General features: G+C 42.5%; 1 protein-coding gene across 2 annotated transcripts in view; it reads right to left on the minus strand.

Moving 5' to 3' along the window:
* Window positions 1-18,444, minus strand: part of FEZ2 (fasciculation and elongation protein zeta 2) — a 52,773-nt gene extending 34,329 nt beyond the window's left edge. For both annotated transcript variants that reach the window (XM_060117585.1, XM_060117586.1), the window contains exons 1-5: window positions 18,177-18,444; window positions 12,962-13,070; window positions 5,975-6,091; window positions 2,879-3,020; window positions 1,324-1,592 (exon numbers count right to left, since the gene is read on the minus strand). In XM_060117585.1, the coding sequence (XP_059973568.1) occupies window positions 1,324-1,592; window positions 2,879-3,020; window positions 5,975-6,091; window positions 12,962-13,070; window positions 18,177-18,430 (891 nt within the window). In that variant the 5' untranslated portion in view covers window positions 18,431-18,444. The remainder of the gene's footprint in view (window positions 1-1,323; window positions 1,593-2,878; window positions 3,021-5,974; window positions 6,092-12,961; window positions 13,071-18,176) is intronic.
* Between the last annotated feature and the right edge of the window lie 236 nt (window positions 18,445-18,680).

The raw sequence follows: 18,680 nt of genomic DNA on the forward strand, positions 1-18,680 counted from the left end.
TTAAAAAGTACACTCCCTTTAGAAAAGTGAATCCCTTTGCCCATCCAGAGCTCTCCCGGGTCTATCTGGGGTCTGCTAACAGACTGGGGTCGACAACTGCACTACAACCTTCAGAAAGGCCTTTGGATTGGAACTGAGTCCTAGGATGTGCCCTGGGAGGAGTTGTTCAGCAGGTTTCAAAGCCTCTGTCAGGCCCCTCCACCTCTGAAAGATAAAGTTTTTACTGCCCTGAAGTCCTATAAGGCTCAAGATGGAGATTTTGAAGTCCCTGGTCTTAGCATTTGGACAGACCTGTTGTTAGCTCTTGGTAGTAGTGTGTGATATTGCATTTGGGCAGAGACAAGTTCTCAGTCCAGGCCCCAATTCTCTACAGGCAACATTCTGTTACTGAGCACTCAAATATGTGGTTTACAAAATTAAAATCCCAGTGTTCTTACCAAAAAAAAAAAAGGGGGGGGTTTCTCTCCTTTTATTTTACTCTAAAAATAAAACCAACACTTCTTCACATACAAACAAGATAAAGGTGACAAGGTACAAGGTCTCAACTGATCAAAGAATAATGAAATGGCCATAAGACCAATAAGGAAATGCATCTCAAATATTTAACAGTTAATGTTTATAATGAAATTTAATCAAGTGAAGGTAATAGGACACCTTAAGAAAAATGAAAAGCAGAAAACAAAAAGCTTCATACCAAGAGTCAAAGATCCAAATTTCCTAAAGTTGTTTTCACCAGTCAGTAATATTCTAGTCTGCCAAATACTAGGCCAAATGGCCGATGTCACGTAACTGCCTCTAACATCCTCACATTCCTACTTCACTCATAAATCAGGAGGAAATGGTTTACAAGTCAACCTATGCTTTTAGGCTCAGCACAGTTCAGCTACCTCTAAAAGCACCCCTTTTTTTCCTACTATACAACTCACAAGACATAAGCAAAAACAAGAAAGCAATACCATTCATTTGCCCACCAGCTGAACATAAAGCACCCCTATTAACACTCTGATGTATTGAAATGGTCACCTGCTAACGCTTCTTTTCTTTCAAACATTCTCCTTTATTCCTCCTCTTCCTTCCACTTACCTCCCTCCTAAATATTTCAGCATTGAATTATCCAGATAACCATTATCCCCTCACCAAGAAAACACCTTTCTGGAGAAGCAGAGCTCAGTGGCGTTCTTGAACAGAATCTCTTTAGCTCTCTGGTGAGAAGCACCCCTACTCCTGTATGCACGGGCCCTGCCTGCCTCTGTGGCCCGGAGCACTGGAATGACCACTGAAGCCGTTTCCAGTGGGCGATGCTACGCGCAAAACATCACTTACTGTGCCAGGCAGGTGACTCCTCTCGTTCTTCCCATTCTGAGAGCTGCTGTTCTTGAGTTTCTTTTTCTTTTTGGCTGTTTCTTTGTGCTCTTTCTGTTTGTTCTGCACTTCAATGAGAACTGAAATAAAGCTGTTCTTCACTTCCTTTTCAAACTCCAGTTCATCTCGCAGGGCCAGCTGCTGCACCAGCTCTTCAGAGTACTCCTTGATGGCCGTCTCGATTTCTTCCAGCAGTTCATTTAATTCAGATACGGACAGTCTTTTCACTCCTATGACCAAAAAGCAAAGCACAGCAGACACTAAGACCAAAATGTTTCAAGGCAGCACAACAAGGTGTTTAATGCCAAAGAGCAAAAAATCATATTCTAAGTAATTAAATTGTTCATGATCTTCTCAGACTCCTCAAACTTCTGGTGGGCAGGTCTGAGTAGAGGTAGGTGGGCAAAGTTACTTCTCAAATGGCTGAGAAGAAAAGTATAACAAAATTTTTTTTACTTGTCTAAAAATCAGTAAAGCAATTATACTCCAAAAAAGATGTTTAAAAAAATCAATCATTCCATGAATAGTAGTTCAGTCAAGACTTAATAAGCTTGTAAAAGAAAAGGAACAAACACAAAAGCAGAGGAGGGGTACAGAAAATACCTGCTGACAAGAAATCACAAGCAACTTAGCAGGGCTCTGGGACACTTCTGAAGAGAGGAGAAGGTAATTTGAAAGAATTAAGCTAAATACATATTTTTTATTAATTTTCATTGGAGTATAGATGGACTTTCTTTGTTTTTTTGTCGCACCGCGCAGCATATGGGATCTTAGTTCCCTGACCAGGGATCGAATTCGCAACCCCTGCATTGAAAGGCGGAGTCTTAACCACTGGACCACCAGGGAAGTCCTGGAGTATAGTTGCTTTACAATGTTGTGTTAAGCGAAATGTATATTTAAACACATATGCCCCAATGTGTGAGTTTTACTGAGAACTGGGAAGATGAAGGGAAGAATATTCCCTGAAACCCCCTTTCAGTTTTTTCTCAGCACTTCCCTTTATGTGAGAGGACATCATTGAAGTTCTGACCCTCAGTACCTCAGAATATGACTGTATTTGGAGATAGGGTCTTCAAAGAGATAATTAAGTTAAAATGAAACCATTAGGGTGGGCCCTAATCCAACGTGACTGATGCCCTTAAAAATGAGAAGATTAGGACACATAGGAAAGTCCATGTGAGCACAGAAGGAAGAGGCCTCAGAAGAAATGAGACCTGCTTAACACCTTGCTCTCGGACTTCTAGCCTCCAGAACTGTAAGAAACAAATTTCTGTGGTTTAAGTCGCCCAGCCTGTGATACTTTGTTACAGCAGCCCAAGCAGACAAATACAGTATTCAAAGGTGAGTATGACACAGTCCCTGAACAACGATGAATATATGCCCTGAGTATCACTGGAAGGCAGGGGAAGGGTATATAACCCAGGCTGTGAGAGCCAAAGACTTCTGGAGATGGTCCCACTACATGGCTGAGGTATACAAAAGCACAAAGAGTACTGATTTAAGTCAGGCTTCTTACTCTCTTCATAACTGCTTGTACTAGATCTCTTAAGAGTTTGAATTTCCTGGGAAAGCATTGAAAGCCGATCTGACTGGGTGGGTGTTTCATCATCTTCTGGGTCTGGTGACTCCTGCATCATTTCTTCGATTTCTTCAATCACCTTCCAAAATATACAAACCACTATTAATTAAATACACATAGGGAAAATGACCCACCTGTAACATGGCACTCATCTGAAGCAACCACAGTAGAAGTACACTAAAGTCTCCATTAACCAACAGTGTGCAGGAGTCAGCGTTCTCAATAACAAAAATTGACTGTAAGAGTACACATGGTTTATCAAAAAAAAAAGTTACAATACACTAAACACAAAAATAAACAAAATATGATTTAATATGTCCATCAGGATTCAGTAGGCCCTATCAGATCTTGTAATGTCTGAGAAATGGTGCTACAAACACACATATAATCTACTTCAGACATGCCAGAACCAGATCATAGTTATAGTTAAAAGAAAGCAAGTGACAGAAGATTTACCATATACCACATCCAAGTGCTCAATCTAAAGCTATTTAATAAAATTGACATAAAATTTAAAAAATACAACAGTGTAAAAAAAATTATATGTAAAGCAAGAAATTACCTCTATGGTAGCAAAATTTTCCTTTAACATCAGGAAAAGAATTTCATATATTAATTCAATGGAAAATAAAGGTATATTTAATAATTACTTTAAATGCAGAAGTTTAAAGAGGAAAAAAAAGCTATGCGAAAGCAGGAAAATTTCAGAAATATATCTGCTTTCGAAACAATGATCCACTGTCATATGCTGTGTTGCTCAAATCTTGGAGCAGTTTCATGTCCTGTTCCAAATTCCAGAAGTTGAGAAGGATACAGAACTCAGTGAAAATTGGCTATTTACAATAGCCAAAACATGGAAGCAACCTAAGTGCCCATCAACAGATAAATGGTTAAAGAAGATGTGGTATATATATACAATGGAATATTACTCAGCCATAAAAAAAGAATGAAATAATGCCATTTGCAGTAACATGGATGGACTTGGAGATTATCACATTAAGTGAAGTAAGTCAGAGAAAGACAAATATTATATGATATCACTCATATGTGGAATCTAAAAAATAGTACAAATGAACTTATTTACAAAACAAACAGACTCACAGACACAGAATACAAACTTATGGTTACCGAAGGGGAGGGGGAGGGATAAATTAGGAGTATGGGATTAACAGATGCACACTACCATATATATAAACTAGATAAACAAGGATTTACTGTACAGCACAGGGAACTATATTGAATATATTGTAATAAATTATAGTGGAAAAGAATCTAAAGATACAGATATATACATACATATATAAACAAATCACTTTGCTGTATACCTGAAACTAACACAATATTGTAAATCAACTATACTTCAATAAAAATAAAAATAATTTTTTTTTAAAAAATGGACCTAAGAGTTTAAAAAAAACTATTTAAAAAAATACAGTATGGGGCTTCCCTGGTGGCGCAGTGGTTGAGAGTCCGCCTGCCGATGCAGGGCACACGGGTTCATGCCCCGGTCCAGGAGGATCCCACATGCCGCAGAGCGGCTAGGCCCGTGAGCCATGGCCGCTGAGCCTGCGCATCCGGAGCCTGTGCTCCGCAACGGGAGAGGCCACAACAGTGAGAGGCCCATGTACCGCAAAAAAAACAAAAACAAACAAACAAAAAAAACAATATGAATCATCGAGCCTAACGTATAACACTTAGTACTAAGGAAAAACAGGTAAACCTGAGCGAGTGGGGATTATGCTAATTAGTAAGAAGAGTTTCCAAAATAGGAATTTTAAACAGGAAAATGAGACACTGAAAGAGGCTACAGAATCTGTTTCTCTCCGTCCTTTTTTTTTTTTTTAATTTATTTACTTATTTATGGCTGCGTTGGGTCTTCGTTGCTGTGCGCAGACTTTCTCTAGTTGTGGCGAGTGGGGGCTACTCTTCGTTGCGGTGCGCAGGCTTCTCGTTGCGTTGGCTTCTCTTGTTGTGGAGCACAGGCTCTAGGCACGCGGGCTTCATTATGGATCATGGGCTCAGTAGTTGTGGCTCGCGGGCTTAGTTGCTCCGCGGCATGTGGGATCTTCCCAGACCAGGGCTCAAACCCGTGTCCCCTACATTGGCAGGCGGATTCTTAACCACTGCACCACCAGGGAAGTCCTCTCTCAGTCTTAAAAGCAGAGATAGTTTATGGTTTTCAGGCAGAGTACAGAGGAGACAATGAACTTTCCCTGGAATATCAGGCTGTACCGCACTCAGCCCTCTAACTTACTAACTTGTTTTTTAAGCACCATGCTCTTTCCAAGCTTCAGACAATCCAACCACAAATATGACTAAGGAGAATCAAAATGACACATTTTTAACATACTCCTCCCAGTCTTGCCACAATATCTCTCTTTACCGGCCTTGTCTTTCCAGCCTAAAAATACAGTGTGGTAGAACTCACAGTTCCAGTAGCCGTGGAACACTTGACTTCAGGAAGAAACTCTTGCACCACAGTTTGACAATACAGCAGAAGTGGGAAGAGTATTCAGAAAATGAGAAAGCTGATTCAACTGGTTTTAAATGAATACAGGGTTGACATTATTAGAGCATTCCACAGGATTAATGCTCACTTCTTTCCTGGGTACACAATAAAGACTTATAATAAGTGCTAATGATTTCTACATAGGTTTTAGAGAAACTAGATAATTTCTGCACAGATATAGTTTGCCCATATCTGGTTAAATGTAAAAAAGAAGAAAATTCACAGGATTTTTTCTGATTCCAGTGTAAGCAATAACCCTCTTTTAAAGTAACCCGCTGTACTGTTTTAACAATGCTTATCTTGGAAAATTGCATATATTGAAAAATCTTCCCAAGTAACATAATCCAACTGCTTCAGATTACATATACTTTCTTCTTTCCTCAGGAGAAAACTGTTAAGCCTGTATTACCAGAAAATACAATAGAAATAAGTAAATTCCAACACCCCATCACTTATGGCCACAATAAGAAATCATTTTTCAGCCGAGGATCCCTTCCCTTGATGGATGGGATTCTCCTTTGTACCTGGTCTGCCGTGAAGAGGGGCTCGTCGTTAACGCAGGAGACGATGATTGAATGCATATCCAGCTGTTCTCTCAGCTCCTCATCGTCTGAGGTATCAAAGAGCAAGCTGTCACTCGTCTAAAAACAAAAACTACCCACTGTTAAGAGGAGGACATTCTGATCACAACAAAGTCGAAGCATCTGGGTAAAGGAGGCTGCAGAGGGAAGCATCTGCTGAGAGCTTCAAAAGGCAGATATTATTACAGCTGCTCTGTACCAGGCAGTGTGTGAGGTGCTTGCATAGTCATCCCAAACAGAAATGAGAGGAATGTAGAATAAATATGAAATTAAGGTGCTGCATATATCCCCTCTTGCCCAAACGGACACACACTTAGCTATTTATTCCAAGGGGAAGAGTGTCTAAGAAGTACAAAAATATATGGTGTTCGATAGCAATTTGTAGGGAATTATAGCAAATGGTGGCGGGGGGGGCCGGGGACAGGGGCAAATGTTATTTAATTAATGATCTAATAGGAAGATTAGTATATGTAAAAATTCCAAAGAAAACACAGAAGTTAGTTTGCAAGTAACTAACTTTAACAGAGCAAAAGAAAAGTAATCAACTCCCTGGCAGATGGGAACTGTCCACGAGGATCATACTGAGCCCTTCCAGTTGAATATCTATCTCTTCTTCCAAAAAAGAGTATTTCTAGGTTCCAAAAATATCTTTAAACCAAACTATGCTGGAGATTTTCTCTTTGCCTTACTACCGTTTTTCTCCCCAATCGTGCCCCCGGAGGCTGACCTTTATGGGCTACATCAAAGGATGCCCTTGACTTCTGGCTTCCAGGTGGGTTAACACACTGGTAGACACTAGCAGGAGACTGGAAGGCCGGAGGGGAAGGGCTGGGCATTTATTCTGCTGTCTCCCTCCCTACCAGATTCCAAAGGCTGCAGCTCCTGTCAAGCTGACCTCTCTCCCATAGCTACTCTCCCCAGGTTCTGGTAACTTCTCCCTCTCCTTACCTCTCTTCCTGCCTAAGGGTGCTAAAGGGCTGCTTGCTGTTGCCACCACCAGGGTATTGCACCATGTCTACCTCATATGGTGTCTCTTAACCTGCCCACATGAATATCAACAGCCCCTATAATAATGACCTCACCTTTACTAACTATAAAGGCCTGACCTGGCAAACCCAGCAGATTAAAATGGACAAGTGATCATCTATCCATCATGACATGACCATTCAGACGATGAACAGAACAAATTAGAACTCTATTCATCAGAAGGAGTGGCACACTGAGTTCCCAAAGAACAAATGGGCAACTAGGAACTATGTAAGAAGCAACCATTTAGTTCTAGCAGATAGCACATAATTTAAGAAATATATATTTTACCTGGGAAAATTATTTACCAGTACAGAGGATATATATAAACAGTGAAGATACAGTTGGATGGATGTAGGTCCCTACTGCCTCCCTAGCTCCTCACAGGTCTGAAGTTTAATGGTGAATACACCGCACAGAATAAGAAACCTGCAGGTGAGAAGTGCAAAGAAAAACACTGATGTGCTGCCTTTCATAACATTAGGCTGGGGAGGACCCACATCAGCACTCCAGCTCTATCTGCTACCACCACACACTGCAATGCCATGCTGCACCACGGTGATGACACACCTCCACATTTGATTTCTCACTGCACCATCAGGCTAGGAAAGGCCTGGACATGGCCTTCAACATATGAAACTTCAAAAAGCTGTGTGGGGGAAGAAAAAAAACCCTAAAAGCTTCCAGAGAGAAAAAACCATCACATTAAAAGGATAAGAAATCAACACATCATTTGAATGCTCAACAGCAACAACAGAGACTTAAAAAATCAATGCAATTTCCATGTTTCAATAAATCCCACCCTAGAATCCTATAGCCAGCTAAACTAACAATTCGGTAGGGGGTTAGAATAAAGAGATTTTCAGACATTCAATTTCTCAAAGAATTTACCTCTCAGGTACCCTTTCTCAGAAAGCCACGCAGAGTATGTTCCATTAAAACCAGGAGGACAACCAAAAAAGAAGCAGACATAGGATCTAACACAAGAAAGAGGTGAAGGGAATTCTTATAATGACAGTGAAATAAAGATCCCAGAATGATGACTGTGGTGCTAAATTGGAGAGTAGCCAGTTCAGATTAGAATTGTTACTGCAGAAGCAATCAAGAAAAGCATGAAAGAAAAAGAGAAAGAAAGCCTGACAGATTACCTAGTGTGTTTCACTTACTAAAATGACTTTTTTTTTTTTTTTTTTTTCTTTTTGCGGTATGCAGGCCTCTCACTGTTGTGGCCTCTCCCGTTGCGGAGCACAGGCTCCGGATGCGCAGGCCCAGCGGCCATGGCTCACGGGCCCAGCCGCTCCGCGGCATATGGGATCCTCCTAGACCGGGGCACGAACCCGTATCCCCTGCATCGGCAGGCGGACTCTTAACCACTGCGCCACCAGGGAGGCCCTAAAATGACTTTTATGGCTCTGTTGAGGTTGAATTTGTGAGCTAATGATAACCACAAAAAGGCAATTATTACTACCTTAAGAAAAACAAACAAAAAAACAAAAAAAAGAGGACATGCAATCATAAAATGTACTTAAATGTGAACATTTATATAGTCAATATAGGGCTTCCCTGGTGGTTCAGTGATTAAGAATCCACTTGCCAATGCAAGGGACACGGGTTCAAGCTCTGGTCCGGGAAGATCCCACATGCTGTGGCGCAACTAAGCCCACGAGCCACAACTACTGAGCCCTCGTGCCACAACCACTGAAGCCCGTGTGCCTAGAGCCCATGCTCCACAATAAAGAGAAGCCACTGCAAAGAGAAGCCCGCACACCGCAACAAAGAGTAGCCCCCACTCGCCTCCACTAGAGAAAGCCCACGTGCAGCAACAAAGGCCCAACACAGCCAAAAATAAATAACTTAATTAATTTTTAAAAGAAAGGTCAATATGAATTATGAAGGTTAATATAACCAAAATTTTTGACATAATTATATTGGGAAGATGACGGAAGCAAAAGTTTTTGTGAGGGTTGTGGTTGGAGGGCTAGAGGGAAGACTTTGAGAGTGCTAAACCATCATCCTCTGGGTAGAAAGTAAATGAATAAAGTCTAAAGTTGAATAAAATCAAGTAAAATGATAGGAGAATGTTATCTGCTGGACTAAACAGTTGAAGTAGTTGAAAGCGGTTGCCTCAGGTAAATGGAAATCAAAGATTATGAGGTAAGTAGGGCAGAGGCTGCTTTTTCATGTTAAGTCCTATAGCTTTAGCTCACTTTTTTAAACTAGACAGTTATCCTGTTAATAAGAAAGGAGAAAGGTCAAGAGATTTGGCTCTTGATGAGAGAGGATGTTTGATTTCAAGATAGTAGAAGTGGAGATGAAAAGTGCCACACGAGGGTGTACGATGATGCAGAGTACCTAACAATTACATTCACTGATCCTAAAACTTCAACACCCTCCCCCAAAATCACAACTCTATGTTGTGACTTGAGGACCATAGTTTTGTCTTATTTTTCCCCCTTATAGACAAGTGAAAATTTTCATTTTAAAATTACTCCTAAGGAAGGCATTATTATCTTCTGTTTCTACTCTTGAAGATAAAAAGGTGCATTAAACAAAGTCCCTGTCCCTGAAGAAATCCTCATGATAGAAGGAAAAACACAGCACAGGAGATGTTCCCAAGGCAAAATGATTTAGAAGCATTCTATCACATAAGCATGATCAAGAATGGCACTGGATTTAGAACAGGTTTACAGCTATTGCCAAAACACATGAGTGATACCAATAAGCCATTAGAATAAATTTCCATGACAACAGAAATAATGATCCCAGACCATCTTTCCAGAGAGGGAGCCAAGCCCATTCCCCACAGAGATGGCATATGCTAAGGGCTGGAATCCCTTTCGGGCTTTGAAAACTAACCTTGGCTGTCATGGGTATCATCATTCACGCTCCCATTCGGCATCAATGTGCCTCTTTGCCAAGCATTCCCATCACTCCTTCCTATGCCAGGTTTAGATACAGAGCCATGGTTCTGTTTCCCTCTATAAAACTGAAGCTGCCTCAAATGGAAAAAATGTGCCCATGTAAGAACTTGGAATGTACCAGTTGCCTTACTCTAGAAAAGACCCATCAAATTTAGAAGTGTGCCATCTTAAACATCAATGAAAAAAAAATTAAAAACAAATCTAGGGAACTACGGTTTCCTGTTTTTCTCATCCTAACCAAAAAGAAACCTCTTCCCCTTTTGTCAAAAATTTCATATAGGGGACTTCCCTGGTGGCGCAGTGGTTAAGAATCCGCCTGCCAATGCAGGGGACATGGGTTTGAGCCGTGGTCCAGGAAGATCCCACATGCCGCAGAGCAACTAAGCCCATGCACCACAACTACTGAGCCTGCGCTCTAGAGCCCAAAAGCCACAACTACTGAGCCCATGCGCTACAACCACTGAAGCCCGTGCACCTAGAGCCCGTGCTCCGCAATGAGAGAAGCCACCACAATGAGAAGCCTGCGCATCACAACGAAGAGTAGCCCCCACTCGCCGCAACTAGAGAAAGCCTGCACACAGCAACGAAAACCCAACACTGCCAAAAATAAATAAATAATAAAATAAATTAATTTTAAAAAAATTTCATACAGACACTGTTATACAACTGGAATATCTAAAGAATGCTTCTGGGGCTTCCCTGGTGGCGCAGTGGTTGAGAGTCCGCCTGCCAATGAGGGGGACATGGGTTTGTGCCCCAGTCCGGGAAGATCCCACATGCCATGGAGCGGCTGGGCCCGTGAGCCGTGGCCGCTGAGCCTGCGCGTCCGGAGCCTGTGCTCCACAATGGGAGAGGCCACAACAGTGAGAGGCCCGTGTAATGCAAAAAAAAAAAAAAAAAAACATTAATTATATGCTACCTAATAACATGGTTGCTTCTTATTTCGTAGCTTGTTGTGCATTTGTTCTTCAGGAACTTAATGTGTGCTACTCATTCCTGAGGACTAGACTTCTCATCTCAGTTGTATTCATCACCTGGGTAGTCATGTCAAGACAGACAGATGTTAGATGATCACTTGTCCATTTTAACTTGCTGAGTTTTCCAGGTAAGGCTTTCACAACCAGTACTAGTACTAAACTCCACATCATTACTAATCACTACCCTTGGCTATGCCATTGCTGTAGCACTGAAAACAGTCAAAAGGCAGATAAAGGGAGTGACGTCCCCAGAGGTAACCAAATAACAACATTCATTGCAACTGGGTTAGAGTGTTCCATTCATGCTACCAATGTACTTCCCTTTGAAACTATAAAAAGATCTCTACTATTTTTTAACATGTCAAACAAAAAAGTACTCATTGACTGGCTATTGTGGATTCAACACTATGTTAAATAATATAGAAAACATTTAAAAAAAACTTTCCACCATGGTATCTGACCTTATATAGCCTCACTGATGAGATTATTCATTTGTTCACTCAACTTGTCTTAGTAATCAGTATGTGCCAGGCACAGTGGTGGTTACTGAAAGACAAAGATACCTACCAGGAGGTTACAATCTAATGACAGGCCCAGATACATAGTAAGAGAACACAATAATGATTTGAGACACAGACAAAGCACTGTGAGGACCAGCACGCAGGAGACTAGGAGGCTCAATTCTGTGGGACAGATAAGTCCTTTACAATTTTCACACCCCAACAAGCGTAACCGATTCCCCCAGAGAGGAGTGCATTTTCCTTCCGTGCCAGGATTGAGGCCATGGCAAAATGACCATCTGTCAGAGACGCTGTAGATGGGAATCCCCCCAAATGAGAGACTGGATTAAGTGTCCTTTAAAGTCCCTCCAGCTCTAAAATTATATAATTCCATGAGATCAGCAAAGGCTGAAACAGTAATAGGAAGCTTCAGAGAGGAAGGGAAACTTGAACTAAGCCCAGAATGATAGCTAAGATGCAAATAAACAGAACACAGATCATAAGATATTTTGTTTTATTCCTTTCCCTAAATGTATGTCAGGTCAGCCTGCAAAACAGCTTAAGGGGATTAATAATTGGAACAAATAATAAATCCTATATCTACTAGAATACAAAGAAATATAGTCAGAATTATATATTTTACGAGAAAATAGTAGGGAGCAAGCTTTTCTGAATCACATTTTTAAGAAAATCATTTCAGAAAATGATTTAAAATACTCACAGCCCTACTGCATTATACTCCCAGTAATTACACAAATACACTTAATGAAATAGAGCCTGCCAAAAGACCTGGCATGAGTTTACACTGCTATTTGATGAAGAATTTAAAGAGTCAGGCCCCGAAACTTCCATTTAGCCTCGTTTCTCATCAGTTTTAAACCACACTGTGATTTTCCACTTAAAGCAATTCTCCTCGTTTTTCTGTCTGCCTTGTTGTCCTATCACCTGTGCTCACACTTCTTACTCAAGGTGTCTTCACTTTCAGTTCCAAGATATATATAGCAGCCTCCAACAGTTAGCCAAGAACACATTAAAAAGCCAAGAACTGAAATCTTGTAAAGGTTCCCCAATATTCACAGAAAAACACAATCTTCAGACGATATGTCACATCTAGCAAGTCATTAAATTCATCAGAAAGTTAATTCTCTGTAGATATTCCAGTACCTTCTATATATTAAATCAAAGGCTAGGGTTCTTACTGAGTATTCTCAGCACATCAAAACTGTTATTTAAGCTGGAAAAAATGCTGATCATTGCTGTTCATACACAGGTGATGAGAATTTACCTAAACATAAAAAAGTTGAGTGTGTGCTGGGGAAGAATTGGAGGGAAGTGCTAGCAAGCTGACAGTAGCAGAACCGAGATGGCAAAAGAGGGCCACTCCAATTGCCATAAGCTTGGAAATAAGAAGCAACTCAACCAATTGTGGTTAAACAGAAATGCTACTTTTTAGTTCCATTATCAGAATCAGTTATTCAGAAATTACTGGTGCAATTCCTAACTTACCCTTTTTTCTGAGAGGTTCAGAGTAAGCAAATGCAAGGTCCTAGTATGGGATGACTTCCAGTCTACAGGCATTACATTTCCGTAATTATCTGTCAGGGCATTCCAAATCCTTAAAAAGAAGAAAACTACAATCAATGAAAGTTAACATTCTGTATGTCATTATTTAACAGATACCTAGTACTACAGTGAAAGAGAGAACAAAAAAGCATCAAAGCAGGGGCTTCCCTGGTGGCACAGTGGTTGAGAGTCCGCCTGCCGATGCAGGGGACACGGGTTCGTGCCCCGGTCCGGGAAGATCCCACATGCCACGGAGTGGCTGGGCCCGTGAGCCATGGCCGCTGGGCCTGCGTGTCCGGAGCCTGTGCTCCGCGGCGGAAGAGGCCACAGTGGTGAGAGGCCCGCGTACCGCAAAAAAAAAAAAAAAAAAAAAAAGGTAGAGGCTCCAGAATAAGACAAAAGGAAAATCCTATCATTGGGCCTGACAAGAAGTCCTGAGGGAAGGTGACAGGACATAGAAAACTCTCACAAAGCTGAGAGCTGGGGCTTCCCTGGTGGCGCAGTGGTTGAGAGTCTGCCTGCTAATGCAGGGGACACGGGTTCGAGCCCTGGTCTGGGAGGATCCCACATGCCGCGGAGCGACTAGGCCCGTGAGCCACAACTACTGAGCCTGTGCGTCTGGAGCCTGTGCTTCACAACAAGAGAGGCCGCGACAGTGAGAGGCCCGCGCACCGAGATGAAGAGTAGCCCCTGCTTGCCGCAACTAGAGAAAGCCCTCGCACAGAAACGAAGACCCAACACAGCCAAAAATAAATAAATAAAATTAAAAAAAAAAAAAAAAAAAAAAAAAGCTGAGAGCTGACATTTCCACTGTATCGTGTGCCAGGCTCTAAGTAAGCAATTTACATATATTCTAAGCAATTTACATACATTAACTCATTTAATCCTCAAAAACAGTATTATGAAGAACTGTTATTATCCCCATTTGACAGATAGAAACTAAAGCACAGGAAGGTTAAATAATGTTTCTCAAGCCAAAAGAGGTAGTAAATACACTGTGCTTTATACTTATTTTTCTTTTGTAACTTCCGAACATATAGACTATTTCATAGAATGAATAATCTCTCTCTAACCAAAGAGAAAGAATTTTCTGGAGAAAGAATTCAGTCTCAATGTGAGACTAGGGTTTAATATCTAATTTATAATAGGCTAAGACTAAGATAAGATGAAAAGGGAAAGAAAGGGAGTTCACAATAAAATGCAGATTATACCCAGTGCAGTTACCCTTCCTTATTATCAAACAGCATTTTGGGGAGGCAACGGGGTAAAATGAAAAGGGCACTTGACTAAATTCAGAAAACAGACTTGTCTACATTCATCCTCAATGAGTCTTTGACCATGTCCCTTAACCTCTGTAGGTATTAGCTGGACTTTTTAAAACGAGAAGCTTGGACAAGAATAGCAGACATTCCTTCCAGCTCTATTACTCTAAGCATTAATTCAAATGAGTTGTATTGAGAAAAGTCCCAAACCACACCGGAAAAAAGACTGCAAACTCCAATTTCATGACCAAAATTCATTTCAGCCCCAAAGTATTAACCAGCATTTTTTTAAATGACATTATATGAAAAACATGAGTTCAGAAATATAAATGAGATGAAATTTAATTAGGGTAAGTAAAGTTAAACACTACACATATAAGCTACTTAATGGCCAGAGATACACACATAGAAGTCATAAAGAAAAAGACAACAACAAAAAAACACCCTAACATTTATAACAGGTATCCAATTGTGAATAAGACACTAAAAAATTGGGTGGGTCTTTTTTCCAAGCATGTAAGATACTAGGATACAAAAACAAGACCACCAGGGACATAAAAATAAGAATGCAAGCTTTAAAATAGAGAAACAGCATACTGATTTAACGAATTGGGATTTGGTGCTAAAGAGAAGAAGCAATGTGACCACAACTGCCAAAAATCCCAAAATGATGTTTGGCTTTGGAATGCACATTAGCCTCAATGAAAATGTGAACCCAAAAAGCTCTAGAAAACTGACTCATTTATCCAGATAATCTCCCATATGCATGGTTCATCCTTATCCTCCTCTCTGCAGGAATCATCTCCTCTAATGCCAGCATGCTCAAATTGGAAACAACACTTCTGGATGCTAAACTTGCTGGGTTTCTGGCCCACATCTTCCTGGGTAAAAGATTTGCAAATACTGAATAACTGACCATGTATCTAACCCTGGGTAGGAACTACTAGCATATTCTAGTAGGTGAAGACAGTCCAGAGTTTTTGAGGTTTGTTTTGTCTGCTTGTTTGCTCCTTCTTAAATGAGGCTATAGTAAGAGGACAAGTGCAGTGGAAGATTTCATGTAGAACTGACTGTGGGTGAATTTGATCTACCAAGAAAATGAAGCACAATTCACAGTCCTCTGTCTTCACCAGGGCCAGAACATTTGTGGTTGGAAGGACACAGGGCCGAGTTAACTGAAAGATTTGTAGAATTCTCCAGTCAAGACATGAACTGCCTTCGTCCTTATCATAAAGTATTACAGCCAGTCATAAACAACTAGCAGGGCAGCTCTTTTCCAAAGGTCAAAGTGCTGCTGACATTGAATCCCACGCCAGACCTTTCTAAAGTAAAACTTTAGCAGACAAGCACAATCTGTATTTAACCAAAACTAAAACCGGGACTCAGAAGTGAAATAAAGTGCCCTAAGGCAAGGCACTATCTGGGTGAAAGAATTCTCAGCTCTCTCTAGTGAAAGAAACAGGAATGGACTCTATCAAGCAATGGAGAGCAGATTTATGCAATAGAATAGGGACAATGAGAGTGGTGAGCAACACCAGCTCAGAAAAGAGAGACAGAGATTTCTCTTATGCATTCCCAAATCAAGGGACATGCTGTACCACCAACATAACATCTACTATACCATTTTCAAGAGTAACAAAACTTTTAAGTTTTATATCAACTGAAGATTTAAGCAAAGGCTAAAATACACTACTTTTCAGACAGTACAGGTGATGCAAATATAGGGAATCTTATCTGTGTACAAACCACTAATCTGTTTTGAGAAGTTATTCTTGATAAACCCAAATATATAATAAATATAATTTTAAAATCCAGAGAATGTCCTGAGTCTAGTGATTCCGAGTATATAAATCTATGTATAACACTACCTTATCTTTGGGAATAGACTGTTTAAAATGTCATCTTTTGCCACTGATTGCATGCATATCTGTGTGTATAATATCCAATCAGAAACTTCCTTCTATGCCTGGGCAGAACACTGTACAGAGGCAGCAATGAAAAGATATGGTCGGGGCTTCCCTGGTGGCGCAGTGGTTGAGAATCTGCCTGCTTATGCAGGGGACACGGGTTCGAGCCCCGGTCTGGGAGGATCCCACATGCCACGGAGCAACTAGGCCCATGAGCCACAACTACTGAGCCTGCGTGTCTAGAGTCTGTGCTCCGCAACAAGAGAGGCCGCGATAGTGAGAGGCCCGCCCACCGCGATGAAGAGTGGCCCCCGCTTGCCACAACTAGAGAAAGCCCTCGCACAGAAATGAAGACCCAACACAGCAAAAATAAATTAATTAATTAATAAACTCCTACCCCCAACATCTTCTTTAAAAAAAAAAAAAAAAAAAGATATGGTCTCCAAGCATAGCTGGGCCTGAACCACTGCTAAGCTATGTTTACAGGCCCCCATTCCCAACCCCCTCTTCCTGATAAATCTTCTGATTCACAGAGGAAACTGACAAGCCCCCTTCTATGCCCATGAATCCTCCTCTCAAGAATTCTTCCCTGGGCTTCCCTGGTGGCGTAGTGGTTGAAAGTCCGCCTGCCGATGCAGGGGACACGGGTTCGTGCCCCGGTCCGGGAAGATCCCACATGCCACGGAGTGGCTAGGCCCGTGAGCCATGGCTGCTAAGCCTGCATGTCCAGAGCCTGTGCTCCACAACGGGAGAGGCCACAACAGTGAGAGGCCCACGTACCGCAAAAAAAAAAAAAAAAAAAAAAAAAGAATTCTTCCCTAACCTCTCCATCCCTTCAATGCTCTGAAAACCCACCCCTACCCACAACCTCAGTGTTTACTCCATAATTTCACCCTCAGCCTCTCCAGGGCTCCTCTCCCCCTACATTACAATATTGTCAAATTCCCTCACTCTCATCATTCCTTTCTGTATCTTCTGGAGTAAAACTATGGTACCTAATTACAACCCTTATCTAACCAAATTATAACTGGGTTTCTGGGCAGTTAATAACCTCTGTCCCTCCATTCCCCTAGCTCTCATAAAGCCCTGCGAATTTCCTATCATTGCACTTAGATGATTCTGTAATAATTACCTGTTTATGCATTGGTCTCCCTACCAGACTAGGAGATCCTTGCCATTAATAACCAGAGCTTTTCCTTTATGCCTCTGTGGGAACTCACACTCAACCTAGGCTCTCAGACGGAGCCAAAAAATTCCTGTGGCAAAAACGCTGCTTCAACGTCGGTACCTTTGCATGTGCTGTATCCCTGAGCTAGAATGCTAGACCTTTTTTCACCTGCCAGGCAAACTCCCACTCACCCATCAGGGTCCAGTTTTCACACTTCTTTCCCTATGAAGTCCTTCCTCTCACTCTCACTCACACACACACACACACACAAAATCTCCTATATTTTGTACATATATCCATTAGAGCGTTTGTCACACCCGTACAAATGTTTACAAATCCAGCTCCCACCCTAGGTTGCCCTCTGCTTGAAAGGGGTAATGTCCAGTCATCTTGGTATTCCCAGTGAGAAGCAGCCTCTGGCACGTAGCAGGCGCTTAAAAAAAGGCTGGTTGAATGAATGAATGTCTACACATGTGCCCGAGGACATACTACCTCTAACTACGGGGCTCTGTACAAGATTCCCTCCAAACCAAACAGGGGTTGGTTTCTAGGAAGGAGGACGACGTTTAAGGGCTCGTTGGGGGCCAGGAGAGCAGGGTTTAAATCGCCAGGGGCGCAGAGGCCGAAAGCTCCAAGGAAGGAGGTAGGAGAACACGGAGGGGCGGGACCCCGGAGTTGATGGAGGCGGAAGGAGGGTGCGGGGAGGAGCCTGCGGCCAGAGTCCCGCCGAGACTGCTGACTGAGGGCCGGCGGACAGGGCGAGGGGCTGGACGAGGGGCAGAGGAGGCTCCCGCCCGCTCCCGGCCTGGACCCGCACTCACTCGTCCCCCTGCAGGAGGCTGTACTCGGTGATGGGCCGCACGGCCGCCCTGGGGGGCTCAGCACCCGGACCAGAGGGACGGAAACACAGGCTCAGCTTTTCCTCCAAGCTGCAGGCCAGCGCTGGGAAGCCGTCGCCTCCCCCGCCCGGCCCTGCTTCGGCCTCGGGGCTCGCGTTACAGTTCTCCTGGTCCTGGAGGCTCAGGGCCGGCTCCTGGAACTCATAGAAATCCTGCCAGTCCCCGTCCGCCGCCATCGCCGCCTAGTGCAGTCGCGCGCCCCGCCCCGCCCCGCCCCGCCCCGCCGTCTGGCCCCGCCCCCGAAGCACCGCCCCGCCCGAGGCCCCACCCCCTATCTCCGGCGGAGGCTTGGACCTGTCCCGGGCCTCGCAGCCCTGGGGTCTTCCCTTCTCCTGAGTCTTCTTTGAGTTGAGCGCTGGTCCCGGTAGAAAGGAAAACTTTAACTGCGTTGAGTCACTTCCTATAGTCTGTCATTCAGGAATAGCT

Source organism: Mesoplodon densirostris, chromosome 14 (genome assembly GCF_025265405.1).
Source record: "Mesoplodon densirostris isolate mMesDen1 chromosome 14, mMesDen1 primary haplotype, whole genome shotgun sequence".
Lineage (NCBI taxonomy): Eukaryota > Metazoa > Chordata > Mammalia > Artiodactyla > Ziphiidae > Mesoplodon > Mesoplodon densirostris.